Genomic DNA, 25,156 nt, shown 5'->3' on the forward strand with positions numbered 1-25,156 from the left:
GGCTGTGCACGGCAGGGGCACAGTGCCACCCAGTGCCCACGGGGAACGGCAAGGGGACACTGGCGGCGAGGGAGCCCGCAGCACTGTGCTYGGGGCTCACTGCAATGTTTCCAGGCCTGGCGACCCCCGCGAGGGCATCACGGTGAGGGGGGACGCGGGACAGCCGAGAACCAGCCACACTGCTGCCTCCTAACTCCGGTGTCCGAGGCGCCAGGCTCCCCGCAGCGGGGCTGGACGGTGCGTGGCGTGGCTGGGCCTGCCTGGCRGTGCTGGTGCTGGAGCCCCGTCGCAGGCAGGGGCTGAACCTGCTCATGTTTCGGGCTCACGGCAGCAGCGCAGCTGGAGGAGAGGCCAGATGCTCTGGATGCGCCAGTCGTCTCTGGGAATGATGTGTCGGTGCTGAGAAGCGCGGGAGGGCTTGGGGGGCAGCGATGGTTCAAGAGATGGTCAAAGCCGGGCTCATCGGGGCCGCTGGCGCTTGCAGGGGGCTGGAGGAAGGCGCCCTGCCCCGGGAAGGCCCGGCCGCGTTTGCAGCAGGGCCCGCAGGTTGCAGCACCAGGGAGCGCGTGGCGGCAGCTGGCAGCGTGGGGCGCCCGAGGCAGTTTGCCCTTCCCGGGGGCGCTCCGCCACCTCCCGCCACTCCCTGGGCTTTCCTGAGCTGCTGCTGGCTGCGGGACAGCGATGCGCTGCCCAAATCCAGGGCACCACAGCAGGGAGGCACGCATGTCCTCACTGCCCTGCCAAGGGCTGCGCGGGCCTCGTGGTCCCAGGCTGCTCTTCTGCACATCTTTATTTTTGTCTAAATGCAGGATGCACGCACCCCCGCGGAGGCCTGCGGGCTGCCGCTGCCGAGCGGCACGAGCCCTCGCTGGAAACCCAGCACCCGCTCGCACCGTCCCCTCTGCCAGCCAGGAAGTGCTTCCATCGCAGCAGCCACTGCTGCCCGGATCGGGGCCGCTGACGGCTCTTGCGGGGCAGGTGAAGGTGCGTTACGTCTCATCGCGGACGGGAGCCCTCGCAGCGTGTAACGTGCCGTACATCACGACAGGGTATGTCCTGCCTTCAGGGATGGTTTCCGTCAGAGGTTTCCAATAGCGCCAATGTACTACATGCGTCAGTCTGACCTGCGTCAGCCTGTTCAGCACAACCCCACGCCCAGCCCAGGTTAAGACTGTCACTAGTAGACGTCCCCCCCATCCCAGCCAAGGAGCTATTTCTTGCAGGGAAACTCTCCTGATTGATTGATAATTTGAGCCCCGGTGCCCCGAAGCACTGAGCAGTGGCAGCTATTGCAGGTAGCCGGCGGCGGCAGGAGGAACGGAGTCGCTGGAGGATACGGCTCGCTCTTGCATTGAGAAGAGCTCGTCGGCTGCGCGAGGAGGTTTCCTTCGCGCTGTGCGTTGCCGTAGGCTGGGCGCCCGGTTGGCCGCGTGCGTGTCGGCAGTCGCCGCACACTTGCGGCCGGATCCTGCCTCGAGGCTGTTGTCAGCTGAGTTGCCTGGAAAGAGAAAGGCTGCTCCTCGTCAAGGGCAGTGGATTAATGACACCGTTGTCCACAGGAGGAGGGGGGAGAAGGGAGGCGATGCAGTATTTCGGAAATGGCTATAGAAGTCCCAGTGAGAGGCCCCTGAACTACCTCATAATCCAGATAATCAGTGAATTGACATAAAATACCTTTAAAAAACTGGGTTTAGAGTCTAGACACACAAAGGGCTCCTGAGGCTGTACCAGGGGTGCTTCACAGTAGTGAAAAATGGACAAGTCCGGCTTTTTATTTTTATAACAGATTAAGGATAGTGACAGTGCGCTCTAGGAGCTGGCTGGGATTATCGCGTCTCGGGTCGGGAGCAGCCCAGGGCTCTCGTGGGAGAACTTGGCTGCCRAGCTCCGCCGGGCTGAGCCAAGAGCTTTAAACTGGCTGCCGTTGCTCACTTGTGTCTTTTCAAAACAGCATCCTCCCCGTCTGGGGGCCGACCCCGGGGTGCCGGGGCAGCCCGCGGAGGCGGCCGGGGAAGGCGAGCAGCAGGCCCAACGCACTGCCCCGCCAGGCACCGCTCAGCCCTTCTGCCGCCGTCTGTCTGTCTGCAAGGCGAGCGCGAGCTCTTCCTGCCCCGGGGCCGAAGAGGATTCATGCGGGTGGGGAAGCACAAAACGCTGGAGAGGTGGTAACGATCACCGAGCCAGACGCTTGCTCTTGTGGCGCAGTGCTCAGTTTCTAGACCAAACGCAAGAGCCCAAGCGGAGGCTTTTTCAGAGCTGACTTTGAGCTGCCCTTGCTGGGCCAGGCAGGACGCACAAAGCAGGAGCTGGGTCCCTGCGGACACCCCAGATATAGCTCTAATCCTGATTGTCTGCTGCGCCGGGGCGGGTTACGCTAATCACTTATGCCGAGAGGGGTCTAGTTACAAATGCCTGGAATGAAGCAAGCAGGTGCTGGGAGGGTTATCTGAGGCGAGAGCTGCGGTAGTGCTGCTGGCCTTGGACACAGCACGGCTGGCATCTTCCCCGGTGAAGGCTGGGTCTTGCTGGGAGGGTGCGCCCAGCGCCCAGCTAGGCTGGCCTTCGGTAGCCGCCAGCACTGGCCGAAGCTTAATTCTTAGGGAGTTGCTGGAAAGCTGGGCCAGGCTGCAAGCGGCGCCCCGGGGCCGGTGGCCTTAGGGCTGCGTCCCAGCGATGGGCGCTGCGGGTTCAGTCCGGGCCACGGAGGTGTCCCAGGCCTCGTGGCGCTCCAGCTGGCGCAGCCTGTTGCTAACCTGGCTCAAGGTGGGTGCACGACAGTGTGTGTTAATGATTTACAGTAATTGATGCAATTTCTGCTTGTAGGCAGCTCTCAGGGCTCAGATTTCGGAGCAGGCGGCGCCTTTGGGACAGCTGTGGCAGCTCCTTTCCCTGCTGCCCGCCCGTCCCTCTTGGCCTCCCGCGCTTGCTGCAGGAGGGCTCAGCTGTTTGCACAGTGACTGTCACAGCTTACGGCGCTGGGTATTAAGGTAACCTGAAATTGGACCTGCCTTACCTTAGTACACTGAGCTGCAGCTTGTGGTTCAACAGCTGCTCTGAGAGCAGCTGAGCTCCCTCTAAAAAAAGGCAGAGGACCCACTCAGGGACAGAAATCGTTACAGCTGCTCCAAGGTGAGCCAGCCCTGTGGGTGAAGCTGAACCCTAGGAGCTTTTCTACACGCAGAAGTTGCACTCATCCTAAAGCATGTTAAAAAAATTACTTGTTATAATAGCCCTGGTGATTTGTGGTAACAGTATTTTATTTCAGTGCATTTAAACATGTTTTCTGTTGGTGTAAGCTCAAGCAGGCAAACATTTGGTTGAATCTAAAGATGTGTTTACTATTGCACTGGTTTAATTAAATAAATGAGGGTGACAAACTGGCAAGCCCAGCTCATTGCAGCTAGCTTGCACCTTAAAATTAAGGCTTAGGCTGCTTGTTGTTTGGACTGACCTAACTGGTTTAAATTTAAACTAGTAAAACTTTGTGCACAGGTAAACCTAGCTGGCCATAATCAGCAATAAACTCAGCTTGACTTAGTGCTTGTTTCGCTTTACCTTTGACTTTCTGCTGAGTAGACTTGGGTATTGCTGGAGTTCTAGGTAGCTGCTATGCTGGGCACTGCCGCTACAAACCCTGGCTCCTGACTGCAGGGAGGGCTGGCTGTGCCAGTCCGTGCAAAAGTGAATTAAGAGCAGTGGTGTCCACCTGGAAATTGAGCCCGGTCAGCCTCGGGGGTAGGAAGTCAGCCACCGGGAGGCCCGGCTCAGTTACCGACAGAGGAAAGCATGTGCTCCGAGGATTTGGCGGAGGGCAGGCAGGAAGCAGCCTGCACTTCAGCATGCTGAGACACATCACAGTCCTGGCTGCTGCAGCCTGCTCGAGCTTCGTAATCTGTCCTGCCGGATAATCACAATCTGCCACAGTACAGCAACGCACTCCTAGCTCAACAGCTAGAACAGGCTGTTTCTAGCACATGCAGGGTATCATGAAAAAAAATCTAGATTTTATTTTTTTGTGGCCTCACATATGACTAGTAGCACAGATCTACATTTACTGACAGCTGATGCGTTTAGAGGCAGAAATGGGGGGGCAACTCTCCTGCACAGAACACTGCTATAATTAACTTCCCCAAAACTTCTGGTTAAGAAAGTGCTTCATCTCCCATTGCCTAATACAAACGTATGTAGAAGCTTCAGTTTAGTATCGGAGGAAGTCTAGAAGTATCCAGAACAAAAACAAGGTCACTATTCTCGGTCGGTTGATGGTTCATGGCCTGCCCTTTCATTAGAAGGATGTGCGGCACCTACGTTCGCTTGTGTTGCACGCGTCTTACCCCAAACAGGAGTGATGCTGTTTAGGCACCCGTGCTTGTAATTTAGTTTGCAGGAAACACTGCTGGTGTTAGCAGGGGACGCTTCTTGCAGCATAATTAGCAAAGCAAGAGCTACGTCAGATGTCATGAGAAGCTGTCGTAGTGAACAGCTAACGCTTCCCTCTCCTGCTAGCAAGCTAAAGGCATGCAAAATAATGTGAAACAAGGGTTCCCAAACCTACCAGCTGCACTTTACCTGTACTTGCTTGTGCACCTGAAATACTAATAGTTCTTTGAAGAAATGATGCATGTCAAATGTGAGTATTTGTCCATAAGACACTATGTATAGTTGGCTGTGAACTTTTATTAAAAATATCATAGAAATCTATACTTCAGAGAAGACAAATACTAGACTGTATTGTACCCACAAAGAGAGGCTTGGAAAACAATGCAAGCTTTTTATACTTCTCACTTGCAGCAGTTAATAGTGTCTGATGTTCCTCTTAAGTTTTTCTCCTACATAGGATCATCTCAAGTTCCAATGTACTGTTACAAATTTAACTGAATGATACCAAATATTAAAAAAAAAGAAAAAAAAAAAGTTCTAGTTATTGCTATTCTTGATCTAAATTGACTGCAAAAAAACAACACCAAAAAAAGCAGGCCTCCTGTTTCTGATCCACAGAAGTGGGTACTGCATTATGCTGACAGCTTCAGCAGTGGCTAAAATGCCAGCTGTTCTGTTTTCCTCTGTGTGCATCAGTTAGGCCTTTACTCAAACAAAAATTAAGATAAATTTATAACAATATACACATAAACCAGTAATTCTTATATGCACAGTCAAGTGAACCTGTCACAGTAAAAGAAGGTTATGATTTCTACAGAGGCCTTTAAAAGCCTCCACAAAGGAGCAGAGCTAAGTACAGTGACAAGAAGAGCACTCGAGGGTTGGGTATGAGGTGGGGGAAAGAGCGATAACCCCTATAAACAGAGATGGGGCTTTCCCACGCGCACCTCCAAAGCGCAGCAGTAGTCTGAGAACAGAGGCACATGGATGGAATATGGGAGTATCACTCACTCTGAAGACAGTGTTTTCCCCTGCTTAACTCTTGCACTGATTCTGGAAAACTTTAGTGAGCCTTCTCATTTACCAACAAAGCAGGCCATATTAAGGACAGAGTAAGAATTTAAATACTCTGCTAATATTAAAAAAGTTTTAAGACTAAAGACAACAAGTAATACTGTAAGTTGATGCAAGTTTTATTTAGACTGTACAAACAGGGCACTGAAAAAAAAAAAACCCACAGTGGCTTGATGTTGGGACCAGTTCTATGAAATAAGTGGAGTAAGAAATTAAAAAGGCACTAATCTTAAGAAAAGACACTCCACATATTCTAAGAATATAATTATTTAATACTGTTAATTTTATAGCACAAAAAATAAAACAAGCTATGATCCCCAAAATAAACTTTAAAAGCTTACACAATATTATTGCCTGAAGTTCATGGTCTTTAAATTACATATTGTGTTTTAAAGTTTACACAGTGAAGACTGTCTCAAATACAAGGCCACCTTTCCCACTGCAAGAATTGTTTCCTTGTCCCCAAACACATTTTCATTTAACACAAGTAAACAGAAAATGACAACTATAAAAGAATGCTTTCACTGGTCCCAAAAGGCAGTCTTTTAGGCAGGTCTCACTTTCAAATGCAGGTATTGAGAAAAACGCTTTGAAACTTGACTAGAAAACAAAGGCAGCCCACTCATTCCCAGGATGTTAATACAATATAAAAAATTACATTACAGGCACATGAAATGGCACAAAGAATGCTGTTTTTCCCTTTACAAAAATAATGCTCGGGCTCTTCAGAGCCCCAACCCAAACAGGATATTCCCTTTTGTTTATTCTTTCCCAATTTGTAAACAATCATGAATTAAATTAGCGCTTATCCAGTGATGGACACTGATTAAAACAGTTTTCATTTAAACTTTCAGACTGGTCAGAGGCTTCAATGTATATTTACACATGTACACAACAGGAGGAAGTCAAACAGTAAGCCTTTCATGATAGTTAACTATGTGGCACCAGGTAATTAAACCAGCTGCTAGTTCAAAAGCATGAACAACTTTAATGGTGCATAGATTGAAGCCATCACTTGATAGACTCTCATGCTTCATATAAGTATACCTTATACTCCCAAGGAACATTTACACTGATAGGTTATCACTCAAATTTAAAAGGCTTCATAAAGTAACAGACAGCACATATGTAAGCAAGCAACAAGTGATTGAGAAACCAGAGTCCTTCAAAGAGAAACACAGACTGATCAAATGCAGTCTTTATATGAAAATACTTGTCTTCTTATAGTAAAATAGCAAGGACATTTTTGATGCACGTTTACAGTCAGCTTAGCCTGTTCAGTATGCTACATTTAAACCACATGTAACATCAGCGAACCACACCTCTGCTACCCAGAGAAACACTACTCATCAGTGGCCCAAAACCAGGTTCACAGAAATTTAAGAATTCTTATCTTTGCATCAGATGCCACTATACACAAATTTTGCATAGTTTTGAAGGAAAATGTTTTGCTTTTCTGCAGCATCAGAACATTTAATTAATGTAAAACAATGCTTGTGTTCAAAGTGTATACCCTATTCAATGAGGAGAAGCATCAAGCTATGTATTTTAGTGAAAATAATCCACGTTAAAAAGCTGTAAGATCTCAAATCTCACAGTACTTATGGACTTTAATAGGCAAAGGAAGAATTGTAAAATCAGTCTTCTGAAGAGAGCTGCCTATAACTAGGTCAGGTCTGAAATAAGATTTCTCTGCAGTAGACTGAGCTTAGTGCAGTTTCTGTATTCACAAGATGACTTTCAGTAGTACAATCTATGTAGTAAACTTATAGTTGGAGTCGGGGCATGGAATAAGAATGACTTTCTTCAGTTAAGATAGCTGCATAGCTTTTCATTGCAAGACAAACTGTCAATGCCTATTGTCAAGAATTATTCTTACAGCACCAAACACTTCAGTCAATGCTACTCTACTTCACAGTTAATTTGGCAGTAAAATGCTCTACAAGAACTTCTAGACTGTCAGCCACTTGATCAACACTACAGAAAATAGCTAATAGATGAAATGAGGAACTTTTCTTTAAAACCGCATTTTAAATCTCTTGTTGTAAATGCCATTTTTGCATTTCTTCAGTGCCTCCCATTTAAGGATCTTACGGCACTTCAATATGAAGCTAAGAACAACTTGCTTTTATTAGGATCAAGAGACCCAAATCAACAAGAATACATGCAGGAACTTAAGATGATAAATTTTATATAATTTGATATAACAAATGGTAAAAGTCTGCAGGTATCTGTACTTTCTAATTTTGCTATAATTGACAGCCTTCAAAAGTTGAAAAATGAATACATCAGGGCAGCTGCTTTACTGTCAGCTTTTGCAACAGATATTTTTCTTTAACCAGAATGTCTGAAAAGGGAGGTTTCGTAATTACAGTCTTTGCATACACATGTATTCTGTTAATTCAGTGTTCAATTATTTTTTAAAAGAGCATTCCAGTTCACCTAGAAAACACGCCAAAGAAGAAGGCAAAAAATGCCACTGCACCTAAGCTTTCATGTCCTGTATGCAGGTTAAGGACTTAAGCTGCATGGCTTTAACTGTTCTCATGCAGCTGCAGCCATATAAATCCCTCCTGCAGATACAGTTACAGCAGTACACCTGAAGCACAGAAAAAGGGGGAAGAACCCCTATACTGGTAACAGACACCTTTGTGGCCTCCTCCAACCTGAGCCTAAATTTACCACATGGGGGAACCCAGGCAGCTGACTCCAATTAGCCACTTTTTAGGGGATGCTGGGAGTGGGAGGGATCTGGGGCTGATATAAGTCAGAGCCAAGCCAGCTGGGAGGGGGAATGGATGGCAACATGCAGGGGATTTGTGATACAAGCAAGAAAGAAAAGAAGAAAGTGGTGCTAGAGAAGAAGCAAAGAGACATGGTGACACCCTGGGAAAAAGGTACTGTGTTTGAAAAGGAGCCTTCAGCAAGCTGGGGCTGGCATCCCTAGGAAACTTTAGAGAGAGGGGAACCTGCAGAGAAATGGGTGTAAAAGGTTTTATGTTTAAACATGAGGATTTTATCAGTATTTATAAAATTCTGCAGCACTCCTTTCCTACTTCTCCATACCATGGCAATCTGATCAATCTGTCTACCAAGCAACAGCTTGGTGATGAGCAGTTCTATTTTAGTAAAACTATGCTTTAACATTGCAGAAGAGCTGTGTGTAGACCAGGCCTAAGTGTTTCCCTTTAAAGCTCATTTTCTACAGTTAGTGCTTGCAAAGTCAACAGAAATGCTTTAAGTATGTCAAAAACAGGCTACAAGTATCAACTCCTCCTAAGTTTCCTTATAAATAAATGTCTTGGCTTCAACGCAGCTCAATCAATGGTTATTTGCATTTAACACACACTGTTTCAGGAAGGTCAACAACAAGCTTAAGAGTTATCACAAAAGAGCAGCTTCTAATACAACTGCTTAGAATACATAAGCTTCAATTATTGTCCTTAAGAGACCATTATCTTGAATATACTACCTTAGGACAGGTTCTCTTAAAACTAAGTCGTCTTCAGTCCTAAAATTGCATTTTTGTTGTTGCTTTTTGTTGGACAGTAATGCACAAGTTCTATGTTTGATCTAAGATTAGGGCTCTTCTTACTGAGTATGCCAGAACAAGTCCATGGAAGTCTCAACAGGAAAGGTTTTTTTTTTTTCCCCACCCCATACTTGTCTCCTATATATCTGTATGGTTCAGTCTTCTCCAGCTTAAGGCCCAATATAGTTCTAAAAGTGAAACTATATTCTGGATGATGCAACTATGGTATGAAGGTCAGGCAGTGACTTCAGTTGTAATGTATTCCAAACGTATATTAAAAGAACTGTCAAACTGCAGCAAGCTGGAAAATGGGCAATGCTAGCAATGTGCCATTAAGTCATCATTCCACCTCAAACAATGCTAATGATAGCCAGGAAAATGAAGCAGCAGTGTGAATCAGGCAAAGGGAATCATTCGTTCTCATCTGGGTTTTGAGGGTCAATTATTTTGACATGCGTGAACGGGAACAGCCCTTTTCGACCGTTGACTTCTCCTTCCCACTGACCGTTTATATTCATCCTTGTAACCTTCACAATATCTCCGACCTGCGTAATTAAAAAAAATTATCACATATGGGAATCTTTTCTCTGACACATACAAATCAAATCAAGAGGAACAACAAACATGACTGCATTAAAGAAAAAACACTTTTTGGTGTAAGTTTCAAAGGGAAAGAAAGTTACTTTTACTGAGCTAAAACACCAAAATTCTGTTGCTAGATACAACTTTGCCTGCACTCTTCAAAAAGAAAGTCTTAAATGTTTATTTACATTCACACAAATTACTGAACTACACCTTTTCCAACAGGAAAGCATACAATTTTATGCAATATGTCTAGGTTAGTATAAACTGACACCGCTAAGGCTATCATCAATAATGAGATGCAATTTTCATTCAAAGGAGCACAGTACTCATACTGGTTTCAGCATTAGTGGGCTAATTTAAAAAGAAATTTAGATTTTTCAGAGAAATTCTTATGGCAATTCTTAGTTCTGAGTATCACTATCTAAGAAGCTTCTATAGTTATCTAAAATGATACACTTCCTAAGCCAGCAAAAGCAATCTCAAACAATTTTTATTAAGCATTAGATACTAAGATTCTAGCTTTATTCACTGTTTTCACCTCTACTTCCTGTTGGAGAATTTGGAACAGGAGCAATTACATGTCAGACCTTTCCTACCATAACCATGTCTCTTCCTATTGGTGGTGAAAGATGAGAAGAGCTCAATTCTGACAAAGCAAAAATGTCAGTCCAAACAGTGAGAAGTTACTCTTCTGTTATTCAAAGCCTGTTTTTCATTCAAACTAGAACAACTTATGAAGCGGAATATCCAACATAACGAGTAGTGTATAAATTAGCTAAAAAGTCCACTTCTTCCTTGAATATTCCTAGTACTTGAATGCTTCAGAATAGCTGAACATGTGGTCTATTGTAGCAGCTCTCAAAATTTACACCTCCCTTCCTGTTTACTTAATTGCATCTATGTGGTAACTGCAGTAAATATTAGAAAAGCAACATTAGCAACTAATGAATAATTGCATAAACGGAAGAGCCAACCTGTGACCAAGAGCCAAAAGTTCTTAAGTTTCTTGCCCATTCTAGGTCCAATCTCAAGTTTTCCAGTTTTTTGTAGAATTGGGGTTTGACAGACATCTGCATGTCTACAAAAAGCTCTCCACTTTCTTGGGTCAGGATGAAGACCAGTGTAACAGCAGAAGCTTTCACTCTTAAAATTCAGGAATCAATTGATGCAGTTCTAATTTTATGCTTTCTTCTACTCAGAGCTTTCTCAAATGCCCAGCAAAACCTGAAATCTTGAGAGTTCTTGACTATTCAACACAATGTTAAAGTAAGTCAGTTTAACTGAGTCCTATTAGAAAGCACCTATCAGAGACAATTTAAAGAAGGGGGAAAAAAAAAAGTATTGAGTAAAATGGACTCCAGAAAATAGGAAGAAGGAGTAGAGATAACCCTGTTGCATCAGGAGTAAGCACAAGGAGTCACATCAAGGAATAAAAGCTCAGATTGAGATTTACAGAATTATTTATCCTGGCAAAATTCAGTCCCAACTAGTAACTACTGCCAACTGAAACTTTGCAAAGCTTTCACAAAGGTGAATTTAGATGTCTGAGATGTCAAAAGGTACATTTAGATGTCTGATCACATAGCATATTTCTGTACTATGAGTAAAAAGTATTTTCCAAATGTTACTTTTACTTGGCCAATAAAGCTGCCTCAGTGAACTGAACACTAGCTTACAGTGAACAAAGTTCTCTGTAGATGAATTTTTAGATTACCAAGCTAGTTATGTAAAATCCAAAGACAACTAGCTTTGATTTTCTAATTTATGAAAAACTAGATTTTAGTCTTGATACAGTAGGTGTAACATTGTCTAAATTATCTAAATACTCTTAATGTTCAGAACTGATGAAGCTTGTTTAAGGACCTTGGCCAAGGGCCTTAGACAAACTTGTTTTTTTAGATAAGACCTGTATATTTTCTGTTAAAGAGGAAGAAAAAAAATTCACAAAATATTTTGCAGAAGGCATGCCACTAGATGATCTGAAGCCTGTTTAAACTAGTTACTGTTATTTCAATAGATACTTTTTGAAAAATCATTCAGAAGCGAGAATCCTTAAGTGAAATTGAAGATGCTGTAATAAACTCCTAGGCAGTCACTCATCATACTATCTCTTCTTAAAAATAAATAAGAGAATCTAACACTTTGAAATGCTTTCCAGAGATTTAAGCTTTATGCTGTACGTTAGAATGAAATTAGACGTTTAAGCAAAATGTGTTTTCCCCACTACTGTTGTTTTGTTCCCCTTCCTTACAGAAATTCAAAATTGTCACACTTGGAACAATTCTAATGCTTTAAATGTGTATTTGATAAAAAGCACAACTTGTGAGACTTTGCACAAAATGGAAAGGCTAGACAAAGATTTAATAATAAGACTTAAACAGGAACCTAACAAATGTCCCTTTAGGAAAAGGCTAATAACATCTATAAATGCTCATTGCTAGATTTAAATAAACCTTGAAGACTGATCCAAGTTCCAGGTTTCAGGCTCAAGTTCAAGAATACACATCCAAAATCACAGCAGTTAACTGCATTTGTACCATACCATAAAGCCAGTCCACTCTGAACCACTTCAACTTTATTTGCAGAAGAAAAAAACCTCTATGCAGTACATTGGATCAAAAACATAGACTTGCATTTTCTGAGCACCTGATAATTTAATTCTGCTCATGTGCTGTAGAGATCAATCCATTATTTATTTTTCAAGTTCTAGAAAGTTATCCTTCAATTTGATTCTGAATGACTTCTACAACTTGAATAGGTTTTGAAGTCTTATCTCTCTGGAAGAAAAAAATACTTACAATAGAAGTCTGTCATCTTGCAATAAACTGCCATGCAGATTAACAATGTAAAATGTTCTTTACAGTGCAAAGCGGGCAAAGTTGCTAAAAGTCAGTATTTGCCATTAAGGAGTGCTAGCTGAGACAAGACTCTCCAAAAATACTTTTATATAACAGGCAGCATTAGGAGAGTAAATTTTAAGTGAAAGTTTTTTAGTATCCTTTTGTGCTATACTATGTAAAAAAAAAAAATAATAATAATGCAGTTGCCTTGAGGGGACTCAATGAAACAGAATGTTGAAACAAGATGATGGGAAGGAACCTTGATGTCATGACAGAGCAAGTCTTGGATCTCGTGTTAAAGACCTGTATTTTGACAATGTTTTAAAGAATCTGGTCAAGTAGTTTCTCTGTGCATTTTCCCCCCCGTATACTAGCTAAAAGCAGTATCTGGTAAATTCTTCCTAAAGCCTCTACAATTTGGTCAGGTTGAGGTATGATTTCTCACTTAAAGTTAAGCACGCTATTTTTTCAGACAACACTTCAAGGCAGTTAGAAGGACTGTCTTATGATTAGGCGCAGGACCCAGTCAGAAGACCTGGTTCTATTCTCATCTCTGCCACAGACTTCCTGTATGACTGGACAGCTCATGGTCCTTATCTATAAATTAGCACAATGTTTCCTTAGTCTCAGCATCTCTTGGATAAGTTAATTCACTTGTAAAGCATGCCATGCCAGCATCACTGGATGGAAGTATTAACTATTGAAATGAGTAATTCTTCTGAAATGCAGCCATTTGGCTCCACCCAAATGATAACATCAAAATGTATTTTTAGATAGCACCCTCTCGTAATGTCCCTGTTACAGCATGAATTCAAAAACCCTGGGGAAATATAAGTTGTGGAACATGCCAATCAAAAAGGTTACTTCATTCACTCTAGACTCTTCCATACCTGTCTTCTATCTGAAGCTGATTCATACATTGCAAAGAAGGTGTGCTGCATGCCATTTCCGCCACAGTCAGTTAATTCTACTTGAATTTTACAGATATTCCAACAACAATTGTATGTTAATAGTTCTATGGCTGATTGAGTTCTATAACATGTTCAAGGAGATAAAAATGCATTAGAACTCTAAACCATCCCTTTAGCCCACTGGGTCAATAGTTATAGAAATCATATTGCTATCTGGAATTCATAAGGAGTTGAACCTCGGTCTTTAATTCTAGTTGGTGTCACAACTAACTTTGTTTTGTAGCACCAGCATTAGTGCTAAAAAATAAACAAGTAATTGTTCAAACCAGCTGCCCATTCTGGTGGAGAACAAAGTACAAGTTTCAACAGTAAGAAATTACTTGAAATCTGATTGTCCCAAACAGATAAAAGGCTGAGCCAAACAAAAGAAAGAGGCAGAGTTCAGTTGTACAAAAAAGAAAGAGGCAGAGTTCAGTTGTACAAAAAACATGACAAAGTGACATTTTGAAGTAGCAGGTGTTTAGCTATTGGCAGATTCAAGAAACCAAAAGGCTGATAAAACAGCTTTGTTCAGCTTTACTATCCCTCCATTTTGATGTTGTGTGCCAGAATAATAGTTTGATGCCCAAACCAGAGGATCAAGTCATTCAGACCAGAGGAAAGACTTTCAACTATTCTTGAGACACTAAAGCAGGTAGAAGAGCAGCATAAAAGCACTGAAGACCCAATTAATTCAGCCTCATCCAGGAACAGAGGAAAACAATCTAGGTTTGCAGTTCAAGTACAGCTAGGACAATTGCCACAATTGAGGTTGCAGCACCACAGAAACAGTACTGCTTTTCATCAAATTATGGTAGCGCATCTCCTTCTACTAAGCATGCTGTCGGGATTGTGCAGAATTCAGAGCACTGAAAACTTAACATAGACAATCATTCTTGAGCCATACTAAATCTCTTTGCAGCACAGGATCTTGTCTAGGTTATCCACATTGTGTATAAAAAAAGAACGACTAATTAAGATGACAAATACTTGGAACTTGATGCCTGGACTATGTTTCTTGCTCTGGCACAGATCTCATGCAACTTTAGTGAGCCCTAGTGCTTCAATTTCTTCTGAAAACAAACTCCGCAAACAATTGAGGGTGAACGTATACTAAATTGTGAAGCACTGAGAGTTATCATAATGGGGACCATAAATAACTTAATTTGACTGGGAAAGGAAATCACAAAAAGATTAAGATCACACACAAAAGTCCCCAAAGTAATTGTCTGTTGCATTTTCAAAGGGAGCATACTGAAAAGTTGGTGCACATCAGAGCACAGATACAGGAACCCTGCCATCAGCATCATTTTCAATTCAACAGTTATCAGATCTAGAACTCCATTACCAGCACTTGAAGCTATACAAGTACAGGGTCTAGATTTTAAGCAAAATATTCATCATGTGGTTCTGATGCATTTTAACATTTAACACAGCAATGCTACATTTCCTTGATTTAAGAAAAGTGCAATGCTCTTTGTCTAGTGGAAAAAAAGTAGCCTAATTTCTTAAGAGATTTCTGTTCCTAGTACACTTTGCCCTACTTGTCTCGACTTTCTTTTGAGAAGAAGAAAGTTAATTGTAACCTAATTGCAACAAGCTCAAGAGAAATAAGTTGGTTATATAATTATGGTGAATGGATATTTATTTCGCCAAAACTTTTCAGTGATGCACTCAATCCATACTAGCAAACAAATATAAGTACACATTTGATACAACATGCATAAACAAACTACTTAATACTATAATGCTGGTATAGTCTTGAAAGAGCCATTACCATTATGACCTTGATATTAAAAATATAATGATGCTCTATTAATAAAAATAAAGAGTCTTAAGATTGTTTAAACAGAATTTTAACTTCCCTAATATAAATCCCTGAAATCCTGTCATGTTAAGTCTGGAGATGGATGCCAGGACTACTACTGCCTTCAAAATGGTCTATGATGCTGCTATTACAGTGCTTGGAGTATATGTTATAGCCATTGTTTAAATGCATGGCAGATAGAAGCCTAGCTGCTGCTGTGCTGGTCTCCTGTCTTCTGGTTCCTTAAACCATTTCACTCCATTTTGAGCGAATTTGTAATTTGTTGTTCATTTCCTGAATCTAAATTTAAAACTGAGTTTAATAATTTTTAAGGCAATTATCCACTATCAGTTGCTCTACTGACTATGCTGGACATGAAGAACTTAACTGCACAGAAGTTAGCAATCAATCAATTTCTTTGAATGCAAGGTCTTGGACTATGGGACACTGCATAGACTTCATACGCTGGTTAATGCATACCAATTTAATGCAAGGCTTCATAAGCATATTGTATTCAAAAGGCTGGCTACAGAACTACAGAATTATTAATACTGAGAAACTTTCAGGTAGACTTCACTTTGCAGCATAGCAACAGTGCCAAGGAATCTCTGCTCTTAAAAAAATTCATCACTTTAAGAAAGTGCTAGGTATCCTGTATAACCTTTGAACATAGGATTTCCCTCCTAGTTTTCCCAAAGAAAAGGACTGAAGAACAGCAGAACATAACCTGTAATGTAGAGTCCCAAAAAATATAGGACACTGTATTCCTGTCTTTCATATTCCTTCCTCTACAGCATCAAAAAGGAAGGAAGGAAGCTTTTAGGCCTCTTGGCTAGAAGCAAACGACTGAAAAAACAGATCTGAATACTTTGTGCAGTATCCTTGAAAATACTACACATTAGTAATAACACTTTGTAAAGTTGCAATGAGAAACTGCAGAATTTAATCAGTTCATTAAAAACCATCAAATCTGAACTGCCAAGGTAATTTAGTCAATTGACAACAGTAATATGCAAATCTTAGTAATACAATTAACTTAGCATAGGCTTTACTTAATTGTTCACTGGTGCAGGAAGATATCCATATTAATATGTATAACAACTGCCATAGAAGATAAATCACTAAAATTGTATACTCTTTGAGATAGTTACTATATTTAAAATTATATTTTAACCTATAAACAGATTACTCTATGAATTCTTAATTTAGAGAAAAAACATACAGCATCTAATGCAGTAGCACTCAGTCAACACCTAGACTTTAGCCACTTCAGTAATATAACTATGAATGCTAAAAAATTTTAGTCCAATAAAGTCTAAAGTGTAATAGGTGCCATACTATCAAACCATTCTTGTATTCTTACAGGAAAACTGCAGTCACAGTCCTATTTTCTTTGTCCTTAAACTGTCACACTTTAAATGCTATTTCAAAGTGAAACATTGTCATTATCCAACCCCACAGATCTTGACAAAGTTTTTCAATAGAATACTCACTTTTGACAAGTTACCTTTTTTTCACACGAAAAACTTGTTAAATAATTGAATTATACTTTCCATACAAAACAAGCCTCTTCTCTGTAAGAGGCTATGAATCTTTTTTCTTAAACAACTGTGTGTGACAGAAAAATTGGACTTGCAAGCAAAGAGCTTGTCCCATTTGCAAGCTGAACACTGGAGAATAACATTTCTCCACTTAAAAGGAAGTCAAGCAGATTACAATGCAATAGACTGACTTACTCCAGATTTTATTCTAATCTTCATAAATACTGTTTGTGTGCTGACCCCATAAAGCCAGTGAACAGATATTTTGCTTTCATACTGTTTTATCAGTTTAAGTGGGATTACACAATCAATCACTGTATAATTAGATTATATCAATAAGGTTTTCTATCAGTACTAGCTAAACTGTGATTTAGAGTATACCTGTACTGATGCAGAGTACTGTGAAATGTGATTATTCTGAAAGAACACCATTAGCTTTCTTCCCCCAAACATTCCCACAGCTTGTCCTTTTCTTGCCACTACCTGCTGTCAGTGCTCTTACAAAAATAAGTTTCTAGTCTAAGTAAACTCTGGTATTTTCAAGAATGTTGAACTATGACCTGAAATGGTTCAGGTTTAGTGACATGTAGGGCCTTGACAAGGTTGGGATTAATACATCACCAGCGCCCAACAAGTGTTAGGCAAGCAGAATGAAGATCATGAAAAGAGGGTGAGATTCTTCAAGAGCAGCAGATATGACAAAAAAATGTTACTATAATGAGAGTGCTAAAGTTCTCTATGCATGAATGGGTATGGAGAAGCTGTAACCAGCAATTTATTAAAAGGTAGATCAGTTCACTGAACACTACTTCTGAAGCCTCTTGAGAAGCCACAGTGTGACCAAGGCAAATCTGTGGGGAAAAAAATAGACTACATAGACAAAATGTGCTAGTAGTGGAAGATGCAAAGTCATGGGGCAAAAAGCAATGAAGAATTCAGTGGAAGGGAAGAAAATTTCTCAATTTCAATAACTTTAAGTTTCAAAGCAATTCAAGTCTGCATGTTGGTCAGAGTGTTAATCCTACAAGTATACCAGGGTAGCCAAAATGACAGAATTAACTAGGTTACTAAATAGCAAGCCAGAAAAATCAGGCTTGTGAGGGTCATCCCTCCAAGAGTCCTGCTACCCTGCAGCAAAGCAAGTTCCCTGAAATAATTCCATGACACGTTAATACCACAACAAAATCGAACACTTGCTCGGTTTTCAGAAGCATGAATAGTTTTGGCAGGAGTCTTCTGTACAGTACACTTGGCACTGATTTTACACTTTGCCCTATGATGACTTTTCACACACTGTTCACAAGTAACAGGCTGCTAGCTTTCATACAACCCAAGAAAAATCCTGTGACGTATTTTTAACTTTTAACCTCATAAGAGTAATCAGCTGTAGAGGCTTTACAAATTGGGGAGGTTGGGGGGGACTGAGGGCAACTTTTATAAATAACTGCAAGTTCATATAACCTTTCAAACTTTAGTCAAAAGTATTACCTATAGGTAAACAGCTTTAACTTGCAAACTAACTGAGCAAAAGCAACAGGAAAAGTTCAAAAGTATTTTTAAAACCACTATTACTTTACTTGCTAAAATGCTGTCTAGCATCTTTGCTTGCTTCCTTGCATTTGCTGCTTTAAGTCTTTTAGCATGTTCAAATTTCATCTTTGAGAACAATAACCAATAGCGCTGTTCCAGGTGAGATGGTTTTGAAGCATGGTTTAACCAGCCTTGGGTATAATCAAAGTATTAAAATAGTCTCAATGTTCTAGATAAGTTTTTACAAACTTGCTGCAATCAGTCCTTAATACCAGTTTAACTAGAATTGTAATATGAATTCTTAACTATTTAAAGAATGAAGCTTTAAAGCTTTTAATGCATCCCTAATAAAAAGAAAATAAGTGCGTTTGCAAGCATAGGAAGTTATTAAAGGCTCAACACAGAGGCTACACTGCAGCCCTTCATCTTAGAAAAATACTAATTTAGTTCTTAATGTTTCTCAAATTCCATTTTTGAAAGCCAAAGTAAATGGGATTAAAGTACTTCTGAAGATTTCTCCCCCCCCCCCAGTTGTTTATATTTCTGACATGCCCAGATTTCAGCTCTCAGCACCAGCTACTTGTGTGCATCTCATACTCCACTTGAGGATCAAGAAAAAGATAGTATGTTTACCAGCAATCCTTACCTTTTTCTGAAGGATGCTACTGCCAGTTTTCAACCTGGAATACTGCAGTGATTAAACATCCTTTTCCTTCACCAAGATTAGGTGCAGAAGCAGTCATCCTTTCACTAGCACTTACTTCCCCAGCAGAAGGTATACATTCTACTCACTACCCCTGCAGCATATTTACACTGTTCAACAGGCAAGAAACTAGGATGAATTAAGTATAGGTTTTGAAGTAACTTAGATCCTTTTCTAAAGGGAAGTGGTATAGATGAAGCAATTTTTTTTTGTTGATCTTTCCTCAGAATGTAACAGAACTTCTTCTTAATCCCTTAACATATATAAGCAGACTCCATCTGAAGTCATCCACGCCAACTAAGCCAGTAACAATTACTTTAATTTCTTATTTTATAAAGAAGAACTGGAAACCATGAGATTTAGAGGAAAGAACTTACCTCTAGCGCAAGCGCAGTCTTGTCGTAAGCACAGGGTACTCTTTTTTGGATAGCTTTGGCATAGACTGGTCCATTCTGTGTTGATGGCAGAGGATTGATCACTGCTCCAGGTGTACTGGATACTGAGGGAAGGGGACTTGTGGTCTGAGGCTGAGCATAAGCATGGGCAGGTTCTGGAATACCATAACTGTTGGAATTCCTGTTTCCATGCTTCCCGTGAGAAGATCTGACTAGCTTTTCTACATAAGGAACAGGAATCATCCCAATCCGACCATCCTTGTTTCTAGCACTCCACCACTGTTCTTCAGGCTTCTCTACAATTACCAGTATCTCACCCTTTTTAAATGGAAGATCCTCAGCATCATTCCCAGGAAAGTCATAGAGAGTCCGAACATACTCCACATTTTCTTCTGCAGTGGACATGGTAGGAGCAGATCCAGATCCCATGGGTGGACTTGGATACCTGAGTTTAAAAAAAAAGATTTGGTATTATCAATAGCTACTGTTTTGTATTTCCAGTAACTACCAGTTTTTACAGCAGAATACACATTAAAGGAGAATCATTGATGTTCACATATATAGAAAATAAATGAAACAGACTTGAGTGACCTTTTGGGGAGCAGGGGGGACATCTGGAGAGCTAAATAGTCCTCTTAGGTTCATCCTATATATATATATATATTTTTGAACTTCAGTATCCATTTTTCCTCTTATGAATTCAGTAACTCTAAATGCCAGACTTGAGGGAACACAGTGGAAAACAGAGCAAAAGCTAGAGGAGAGTATGATAAAGTATTAGTTAAGTTTTCTAATGCTTAGAAGTCCGGTGCTGACTTTGATGCTACAGGTACTTTGTTTAAAACAAAAACAAAAAACTACAGTTTATATGCAGGATTTGGGGGACAGTCAGTCATGCTAAATATTGGAAACTGATTTCTGTAACAAAGGAGTTGGGCAGATCCTGTGTTTTCAGAAGGTACTTTTTCCCCTTGACTCTCCAAATAAATCTGGAAGGTAACACTGAATTCAGTTCCCTAATCTTATTTATACAACTTAAACTCTCAAGGGGTTGTTATATTTTAACAGAAAAATAATTACTGTTTCAAGTTTGTTTACTATGTATGTAAATAACCAGTAACCTAAAAGTGATATCTTCATAGCAAACACAATACAAAATATTGCACCCACTGCTAAGAACAGAATAAGAAGTAAAAAAAGCTAACTATCCAGAAATATTCCTTTGCCTTATTCACCTCAATATGACCTTTACTTTATTCACATCACTATTTATCACTTTGCCCATGATCTGTCTAGTACTGTCACTTCACTGTGAGAATACCTGATTGCTCATCAAATGAAACTATTTTCACTGCAATCTCTTTTCACCATAATTTTTATAATTATCTTCAAAGTATATCTGCTTTGGCCCATATAATGTTATCTAAGTTACAATAGCAAGAATGCATGTAATTAGCCTAATCCAATTTTATTTTGCTGCTTGCAAAACAGACTGGAAGTTAAGTATCCATCATTTTTTTTAAAGATATTCCAGAAACCTTAAACAGGAGTATAACTTCTTTAAGGTATCCTGCAAAAGCCAAGGGGGGAAAAAAAACTTTAGAGAGCAGTCACTCGGCACAAGCAAGAGCTGAGGTACATCTGCAATAATGGTTAAAACTCACTACTGCCACAAAACAAACAGAAAACTTGCAGTTTTCAACTGTTTTGTAAGCATAAAATGTCATCTCCTGGAGCTAAAATTGTTGTACGCAAAGAAACTTGTTAAATCCCATCATGAAAATTACCTCTTTATACTGTCCTTTATGGTATTAAAAACCAACAGCCTTCAAGAATGTAAGCACCTGAATAAGGTATTTCCCTTTAAAAAAAAAAAGCCAAGTTTTTTATAAAGAAGAAACAGCAATAACAGTTCTGAAGCATACACCTGCCCCCTCTGAAGTCTAGTTCATTACCTCAAAAAACAAAAAATCAGGAAATGCTACCTCTCATTCTAAGCAGGAAGTCTCCTTTAAGCAGAATTTTAAACCATCAACTATGTCACTGATTTTCTAAGAGTTTAAACAAAAACTATGCTATGAACAAAACCATCTAATCAATCCCATTAGTAGCTCTGTTTAAAAAGGTTGTCAGTCCACAGCAGGGAAGATCCCAGATCTGTCTCTATGCTAGGAGAACCACCATCAATTCCTATATGCAATCAAAAGCTTGAAATGACATAGTTCTGAAATGTTTGTAATGTCTGACACAAGATTCTAAGTAAGTAGGAAGTGAGCAAGTTGGGTTCAGCTCACTGACACCAAGTTTTCAAGTGGGTTGAGAAAGCAAAAGAAGTTATTGCCATACATGACTCTGAACAGGTTCTTATTTTCAGAAAAGCACAGCCATATTCAGGCAAGAATTGAGATAAGCATAAGGATTGCTTAAATGTAGGTTTTCTTCTCCCAACCATCCACAAGTTTAAACATGCACATAATGCTGGGCAGCTCCACTTAAGCATCCTCACAACTGTGAAAGATGAGTGAATTCTTCACTTATCCATCTTTCTAGCCAAAGTACAATTGTGCTGACTTTGTAGCAGCTTTGAGTTCTAGAAGCTAGTGACTTGTCACATTCCTTGCATCACTCAACAGCTCTGCAGAAAGATTGTTTTTCGACCATCTGAGTTTTGGAATTGACAAGATATTGTCAACTTCTGACATTAGTGACTGTCTTTAAGAACATGATTATGCTTAAAGTCCAGCTTAAATCATGATTAAAAAGCTCAGTCAAATTTTTTCCTCAAGAACTTAGTTAATCTGCAAATGATAGGAACATCTTAAACTGCTGAATTTAGTAGTGAGCTAATTTGATTTTTTTGTGTGTGTGTGTATCTGTATTTATCTAGCTTCTATTTTCACTCCATTCTGTACAGGAAGCTGAAAAGCTTTGAAATAAGATACTAAGAAAAGTTTCATAAAAGTAAGGAACAAGCTTATCAATAAATCTAAAATAGTTTAGTGATGCAAGCAGCAGGTATGTCCCATGTTGGGAACGGGACAAAGAATGAGCTCATAGCTATGTCATATTTTCCCATCCTCCTAGCACGGCATTTCTTAGTGTAGTGCATGCAGTATGCAGATACAGACATGCAGTGCTGTTACCAGACTGAGAGAATTATTAATGACTTCCATTCTTTGGGGGAAGTGAACTCTAGAAGTTCGGGAAATGCTGTCCTAGAATGCACCAGAACTAACTTAACAGGGTGGTGCGGTCTAACAGTGTAAAGGCCTTTTCTGTTCCAAGCAGTGCGGACACACACAGACAGCTCAGAGGTTGTATCTCAGTCACCGGGGGGAAGAGTTGTGAACTGGGTCCTCAATCGCCCTGGGAACACAAGGACAATACCACAAGACGAGGCTGATACAAAGCAAGGCCACACCCATTGCAAGAGAACTACGGGGGGGGGGGGGTAAAGATGTACGCGGTACCTTTGCATATGCCCGCAGGCTCTCTAAGGACACGCGTTACTGTAGGCGACAGAGCTGGAAGAGCAGCTCGTAATGGCCGGGGGGATCCGGGTGCTGAGGGCTGCTGCTAGCAGCCGGCTCAAAGGAGGGCCGTGCAGGGGCGCTTCCCGAGCGCGCCCCGCGGCCGGCGCCGAGCTCCCGGGGCCGAGGGGGCCCGACGCCCCCCGGCCTGGCCTGGCGCCGCCTCGGCGGGCGGGCGGGCCGCACTCACCTGGGCGCCGGCTCGATGAGGGTGGTGGTGTCCAGGTAGTGGATCTTGTAGAACTCCAGCAGGGCCGGCAGGTGCTCGAACTCCTGGTCGCCGATCTTGAAGCGGCGGTTGGGCAGCGAGTTAATGATGTAGTGGGAGACGCGGGAGTTCTCCGACACCGAGAGCACGTAGTCCCCCGGGCAGGTGGACGAGTCCCGCACCAGGAACATGCCGTGCCGCTGCCCCTGCAGCCGCGTCTGCGCCTCCGCCCGCGACACCGGGCCCACGTACCAGCTGGAGCGGTCCGACGAATCGAAGCGGGCGGCGGAGGACATGGCTCCGGGCGGGGAAGGGAGAGGGAGCGGGAGCGGGGGGAGGAAGGTGAAGAGCCCGAAGGCCCAGGCGGAGGAAGGCCTGCGCGGGGAGGCGGAGCGGGCCGGGGGCTGGGAGGAAGCGGCAGGGCCCACCAGCGATGGGGAGCGCGGCGGCGGCGGCAGCAGGAGCGCGAGCAGCGGCCGGGGCGGGGCGGGCCAGGCCAGGCGCGGCGGTCGCGGCCCCGAGTCTGCCTCAGCGGCGGGGCGTGCGGGGCATCCTTCCCGCCTCGCTCGCAGGCCTGCGGCGGGCCCGGCCGGGCGAGCGGCGCGGGGCGGCGGCGGCTGACAGGGACAGGCGCGAGGGGAGCCCGCTGCGCTGCCGGGGCGCGGGGGCCAGAAGCGGGAGGGGGCCGGGGGGGGCGGCAGAAGCGCTCGGCTCCCGCTTTCTCCTGCCGGTTCCCTCCCCTCTCGGAGCCGAGCACCAAAATGGCGGCGGCGCCGGGCGGCAGCAGCTCTCGGGCGCCGCCGCCCCGCGCAGGCGCGCTGGCGCCGGGGGCCGGGGCTGCCGCGCGCCGCGGGGGGAGGGGCGGCGGCGCCCCCTCCTTCCCCAACCGCCCCCCGCGGCGGTGATTCAGGCCTCCCCCGGCGCCGCCCGCGCTCCGGGCGCCTCGGTGCGGGTGGCGCCGTGGAGGGCGGCTGGGCGGGAGGAAGGGGGGGCGGACGGGGCACCCCCTGGCGGGCGGCAGCCCTCGCCCCAGGGCCCCCCCCCCAGGAGCCCGCGCAGCCCACCCGCCCCTGGCGCTGAGGGGTGCCGCGGCTGAGGGGGAGCCGCCCGCTTGGCGCCTCCGTTCTCCCCCGTCCCCTCAGCGCCCCGCTGCCGCCTGCCCCGAGCCGCCGTCCCCGCTCCGTCTGGGGGCCTCGTCCTGCGCGGGGCAAGCGGCCGGGGCTGCTCGAGGTGCCCATCGTCCCCCCCGAGGTTTTAGTGTTCTATTAATCGATTTTTAGAAGGACAGCAGGGGCCACTGCGACAGTCTCCTCCGATCTAGATAACCCCCGAGGCAGCGCAGGGGACAGACGGCTTCCTGCCGCTTCTGCTGGTTCAGCTCCCAGATAAGAGGGGCAAAGCCCTTCCCGTCCGGGGGCCCGGGAGGACGCGGGGCCCGCAGGGAAGATGGTGTTGCAGCCGCCAAGAGGAAGGAAGCCCCGGAAGGGCCTCAGCGCCCAGGCAGCGCAGGGCCTGGCCGGGCGAGCGCGGCCGCGCTGCAGCCTGAGCTGCTGGAGTTGCACAGGGACTCGGAGCGCCGCGACCTCGGATGAGGAGTGGGAGCGTTGGCAGCGAGGCCTACGTGATCTGACTCAAGTTTGGGAGGGCTGGTAGTGGTAGTTAGCGTATCCCGCTGTGATAGGCAAGGGCATGACAAAATAAACAGCACCAAACAGGCCTAATTCCCCAGGCAGGCGATAAACCTTTACAAACTGTGATTTTAGCTCAGTCTCATGACTTTGCTTAATTTGTGTTCTTGATTTTGTTTTTCGTTTTGCTTTGGGGGCTGGCAATGTGAAATTAAGCGGCATTTAAGAGAGTAAATAACATTTCAAATGAAGAAACGGATTTAGGATGACTGTTCTGAAGTGCCCACCTAGACCTGATGTGCCAGCTTATTCCAGCTTTGCTATTTTTCTTTCCTGCTCTGTCTTTCCTGAAAGCTCAGTTACAGCATGACCTTTTTCTCTTCCTACATTGGCAGCTAGTGCCAGCTGAAGTGTTTGGATGGGAAAGCATGGGATGTATCTCTGTAGATATTT

At 43.4% G+C, this 25,156-nt stretch overlaps 1 protein-coding gene across 1 annotated transcript; it reads right to left on the reverse strand.

The window, feature by feature from the left end:
• Positions 1-5,552: 5,552 nt before the first annotated feature.
• CRKL (CRK like proto-oncogene, adaptor protein) lies at positions 5,553-23,637 on the reverse strand. The gene is made up of 3 exons (XM_026075108.1): positions 23,058-23,637; positions 19,320-19,782; positions 5,553-9,531 (listed from the first exon to the last, which is right to left on the reverse strand). The coding sequence occupies exons 1-3, from the start codon at positions 23,369-23,371 to the stop codon at positions 9,397-9,399; spliced, it is 912 nt and encodes a 303-aa protein (XP_025930893.1). The 5' UTR covers positions 23,372-23,637; the 3' UTR covers positions 5,553-9,396.
• Between the last annotated feature and the right edge of the window lie 1,519 nt (positions 23,638-25,156).

Source organism: Apteryx rowi, unplaced genomic scaffold, assembly GCF_003343035.1.
Source record: "Apteryx rowi isolate R43461 unplaced genomic scaffold, aptRow1 scaffold_40, whole genome shotgun sequence".
In the NCBI taxonomy this organism is placed as follows: domain Eukaryota; kingdom Metazoa; phylum Chordata; class Aves; order Apterygiformes; family Apterygidae; genus Apteryx; species Apteryx rowi.

Bases quoted from the DNA above. Each gene is read 5' to 3' on its own strand.
- CRKL (XM_026075108.1), bottom strand. From the start codon at position 23,371: ATGTCCTCCGCCGCCCGCTTCGATTCGTCGGACCGCTCCAGCTGGTAC. The intron at 19,783-23,057 runs GTGAGTGCGGCC...TTTTAAACTCAG, and splicing joins CTCATCGAGCCGGCGCCCAG to GTATCCAAGTCCACCCATGG. The intron at 9,532-19,319 runs GTAAGTTCTTTC...TTAATTACGCAG, and splicing joins AGACTGCGCTTGCGCTAGAG to GTCGGAGATATTGTGAAGGT.